Source organism: Sciurus carolinensis, chromosome 17 (assembly GCF_902686445.1).
Source record: "Sciurus carolinensis chromosome 17, mSciCar1.2, whole genome shotgun sequence".
In the NCBI taxonomy this organism is placed as follows: domain Eukaryota; kingdom Metazoa; phylum Chordata; class Mammalia; order Rodentia; family Sciuridae; genus Sciurus; species Sciurus carolinensis.
In genome coordinates this window covers 7507707-7512874 of record NC_062229.1, presented here as the reverse complement: position 1 = coordinate 7512874, position 5168 = coordinate 7507707, and the positions used below count along the sequence as shown (strand labels likewise).

At 40.0% G+C, this 5168-nt stretch overlaps 1 protein-coding gene across 1 annotated transcript; it reads right to left on the bottom strand.

Annotated features, from left to right (window-relative positions):
• Positions 1 to 1151: 1151 nt before the first annotated feature.
• Positions 1152 to 2091, bottom strand: LOC124968852 (olfactory receptor 7G2-like). The gene is given in 2 exon segments (XM_047531686.1): positions 1152 to 1784; positions 1786 to 2091. Coding segments are annotated over 2 exon segments (939 nt in total).
• Between the last annotated feature and the right edge of the window lie 3077 nt (positions 2092 to 5168).

The window sequence follows — 5168 nt, the reverse complement described above, 5'->3', positions numbered from 1 at the left end:
ATGCTGTACCACACTTACTAGAACAAACTATAATCAATTTAAATGACCCCCAACAAAAGAAACCTTTGTGGCTAGACTGCTTAACCAGAAAGGAGCATTTTGAATCCCCAATATCAAACAGTTGATGTGAGATTTCATTTTAAAGGAGCTTGCTTAGGAACTTGCACATCTATTCCCAGGATCATCATATATATGATCAGAGCTCATCCTATGCACTTCACCATCTTCTCTTCTCAGAGAAAAGGGGCATCTGCATCCTGCCTCTGGGGTGTACATTTGCTGTCATCACATGAAACTCCTTGTGTCTTGCTTTTGATACATCTTGGAATTCTTTGCAGTGGTTAAAGTCAAGAACCTACTCAGGGAAATCTGAGGTTCCATTGCCCCCTTGTGAGGGGAACTCCCTGGAACCCTGACTGCTAATTGAAGGACTCTCTAGATTTATTTTCATCAACAAGAAAGTACTTGCTCTTTGCAGGAAAGGAGGACATGTCTTAGGAGGAAATTGCCAAGGAAAGATGAAGAGCTTCATTTTATTGGCAATTTTTAAAAATTTATTTATTGTTTATTGACATAATATTTGTACACACATATCAGATAGAGTGGGATGTTTGGGTTCTCAGATACACTGGTTTTAGAGCTACTTGGGTACTTAGCATTAGCACATACATCAACTTAAACTTTGATGGCTCATGGTGAGATCATTCAAATTTCTCCTTTATAACTATTTTTAAGGCCTATAAAACATCATTGCAAATTATGTTCACCCTATTGTGCCATAAAACACCAGAAGTGGTTCATCACATCAAACTGTAATTTAGCACCTGTTGATCAACCTCACCCTCTTCTCCTTCCCTCTGCTTTGTTGTGATACTATCCCTGCCATGTCTACCTTCTCCAAATGACCTTTCTTTAAGAGTGTGCTAACAATAGGATCTCTGCAGTAGACTCTTACTCTGGACAAGCAAAGACTGTCAAACCACTCCGAGTTTGCCATAAGGATTGGGAATTTACAGGGGAGTTAAAAGGCACATGGTTATTACATATCTCATCAACTTAGCAGAATGCAGTGACAGAATGTGCAGGCATTCTGGCTAACCAGGAACCCTGTCACTCTGCTTTCCTCTAGAAACACAAGTCCAAAGTAAATATCACAGAACAGAAGGTGTCCTACCCATGAGCATCCTTACAGAGACCTTCATGTCCCTGTTCCTCAGGCTGTAGATAAAGGGGTTCAGCATCTGAGGGACCACAGAATACATCACTGAGGCCACTGCAGACTTCCTGGAGGAGTCAGTCACTGCAGAACTAATGTATACCCCCAAACCTGTCCCATAGAACAAGGAAACGACAGACAGGTGAGACCCACAGGTGGAAAAAGCTTTATGCTTTCCTCCTGATGAGGGCATTCTCAAGACAGAGTAAACAATGTGAACATAAGAGAAAATGATTCCAGAGAGAGGGACACCAGCAAATAGAACAGCCACCAAATACACCAGCAGGTTATTGATGAGGGTATCAGAACAGGCCAGCTTCAGGACCTGAGCAAGTTCACAGAAGAAGTGGGGGATCTCCAGGTCTGTGCAGAAGGACAGCCTCAGCACCATCAGAGTGTGGAGAAGGGCATGCACAATACTAATTACCAGGGAGAGTAGAACAAAGAATACACAGAGATGAGGGTTCATGATGACTGTGTATTTAAGGGGGTGACAAATGGCCACATAGCGGTCATAGGACATCACTGTAATGAGACAATTTTCCAATCCAACAAAAATTATGAAAAAAACAGACCTGGCAGAGGCATCCAGTGTAGGTGATGCTCTGATCCTGTCTTAGGATATTCACCAGCATCTTGGGGACTGTGCTTGTGCTTAAGCAGATGTCATTAGCAGACAGGATGCATAGGAAGAAGTACATGGGGGTGTGGAGGTGGGAGTCAGAGCTGATGGCCAGGATGATGAGCAGGTTCCCCATGATGGTGACCAGGTACATGGACAGGAAGAGGCTGAAGATGAGGGGCTGCAGTGCTGGGTCCTCTGTCAGTCCCAGGAGGAGGAATTCTGAAATGGCTGTTTGGTTTCTAGCTTTCATGTCGGTGAAGAATCTAAAGCACAAGATGGGGTGTAATTATAATAGTGTGTATGTCCATCAGTAACACCATCATTTGGAAACAGAATACAAACCTTTGGACCCCTTGATCTTTATACTTATTACCTCCAGAACTGTGAGAATTTAAAATCTGATTGCTAAACAACTAAGATTTTGCTGCCTGGTTATGACAGCCCTTGCAAATAATGCACTTACAAACACCCCCTCCCCAACCTCTCTACAGAGTTCAAGTGTGCTTTGTAGCAATCATCATGTTTGAGAAAGGGCTGATTTCCGCTCATAAAGAAATTGACCCTTTCCTTGTACAGTATGAGACCAACAGCCTGAGATCTGGGGAGCACCAGAGCAAATATATGATTGCAGAGGATGAGACAGGGGCCAGGAGGGTGTGATGGACTGATCCTCATCCTGTTTCTTACCCTCCTCGCTGCTTCCCTGGATGAAACTCTGGTGACACACTCAGCCTGGTTTCCCAAGCATTACTTAAGGGACTCGAGTTCATGGTTGGATTCCAGGGAAATGATACTCATCATCAGGATCATTGGAGATGGACGATCTGTCTCAGAAAGTGCAGAGACACAAAGTGAGTGAACAAGGTCCTGCTCAGGAAGAGTCATCTCTGGGAGGAGGCTCAGGTGCTTCTTCCTGTCTGGGGCTGGCTGAGTGAGGAAGTCACAGGGTGACTCCTATCACCTCCATTTCCCTGAGGGCTCAAATTCCAAAGCTCCTCATTAGATCAGATACTTTACTCTCATGGTGACCTCAGGAGCACAGGAGTGCATATCCTTGAAGACCAACTCTGTAGCAGTGAAGGCTCAGGAGGGATGGATTCCTGACCCCTGAAGTCAAATCTGCACCTTCAACTGTCTCTTTTGTTCCTCTCATCTCCATTTCATGGACCTGGCAAATAAAATTCATCTAATAAATTTCAGTATTGATTTTAAGTTGTAAATGCATCCATACAATCACTCATATCAAGTACATTTATTTTGATGTAGAGTAGCAAAATACATTCTAAATATGTGGCTATAATTTTGCAATTTATTTAATTATCAACCAAGCTTATGTAACAATACAAATATCCATTGGTGTTTTTCCCATTGTATCATTGATGTTTATTGAACCTTAATTTTTACTTTTTCTATTTGCACAGAAGTTTTCATTCTGTTGTGTGGTCGATGATGATGGCAAAAAAAAAAAAAATATACACGGGATCGCGTGACTCCCTGGTTAGAACTTCATGCATACCTTTTTCAATATTGTCACGGGGTTTCCATAGCTTCTTTACCAAGAGCTCTGTGGTTTGAAATTATGGTCCTTCATCTTAATTAGATTTTAGTCTTTAAATTATATTTGTTCAAATTATTTGTACATGACAGTAGAATGGATTTATACATCTTCATAGACCATACATAAATGGAGTGTAATCTCTCATTTTTTTCTGATTATACATATTGCAGGATCACATCAGTAATGCAGTCATACATGTACATGAGGTAGTAATGTCTGATCAGTAGTAAAGCAGCCCTGGCTTAAATTCTTAGTACAAAAGAAGGATATTACTATGACAATTTGTCCATTGACTCAGCACTGTTGAGTAGTTTAGATTTTAACCAAGATGGTATTATGGTGGGGTTTAACATCTTAACTGTATTTGCTTCAAAAAGGATAAATAATAGGTAATATATAGAAATATATCAATGTGATTATTTAAAAAAAATGGTTCCATCAACCACAGGAACACTCACATAAAAGTATGAAGTAAATTTATCCTGATTACCAAAAGAAAATACTGACATGACATAATGATTGGCCTGAAGTAGGTTCAGGGAATCTGTTTCTATAAGCAAGAAAGTATTTTGTTCTTTCTAGGTAATGAGGACTAAGTGCCTTTGGAGGAGTTTGGTTCTCAAGTGCACATAGAGAAGTCCTTTTTAGAAATTTGATCACTTATTTTCAGATCCCCTATATTTGTACAAATTTCTGAGTTAACACAGTGCTGTTTTGATTCTCATATCCATTTGGCACCGATCAATTCATCTTTCTATGCTTGACTTATTTAAATCAGTATCACTTGAGTTTACCTGTGTTGTTGCCAATGACAGGATTTCATGCTTTTGATGGATGGTATTGCTCTTTGTATATATACCTCATTTTCTTCATCCATTTCTGTGTTGATGGGCATTTAGGATGATTCCATATACAAACTATTGTCAGATAGGGTGTGACAGGAGGAGGCGGGTCATTAGGGGCATGACTTAGGGTTATATATTTTCTCTGTGGTGAGGGAGGTATGTCTCTCTACTCCCTGGTGTGTTGTCCTAAGCTACTTCATCTATCATGTTCCTGTGCCATGACTTTTTATTTAGCCAGGTCCCAGAGCATCAGAGTCAACCATCTATGCACTGAGACCTCTGAAAACAAAAGCCCCCAAATATAACTTTTCCTCCTTAAAATTGTTCTTGTTGAGTCTTTTTTTCACAGCAGCAAAAAATCTGATTAAAACATATGTACTAAACTGAATCCTAGGACAACAACACAGTATCTAAACACCAATGACCAGGCTGCTTGTCATGTGCAGGACTAAGAAGACATGGAAGATTGCAAAGAGGGAAAGAGACATTTACAGAGATGCATGTATATGCCAACTGTTGCTAGATTTGAGGGAATTAAAATAATTATTCAATACAAATGGCTCAGCAGAGAACTCCTACTTGGTGAGAGTGATGTCATCTTTATGCAAGATTTTCACAATCCAAGGTGGAGGAAATGAACTTGAATATGACAAATGCCTTGTCTCTCAAACTTTATGAGGAAAGTATACTCTTTAAGTCAATGATTTCTTTTCAGTTATTTCAATTTCAATTCTATGAAGAGACAATGAAGAATATTTAGTCTGTTTAATGCGCAGTGGTAAAAGAATAGTTATCCAAATGACACCAATATGAGAAAGATTGCCCATTTTCATAGGGACCATAAAGATAGAGATAACAGACAATAAGTGACTGGTTGCTAAACCCCAAAACACAGACTCTTATAAGTACTAAGATGAAAATAAT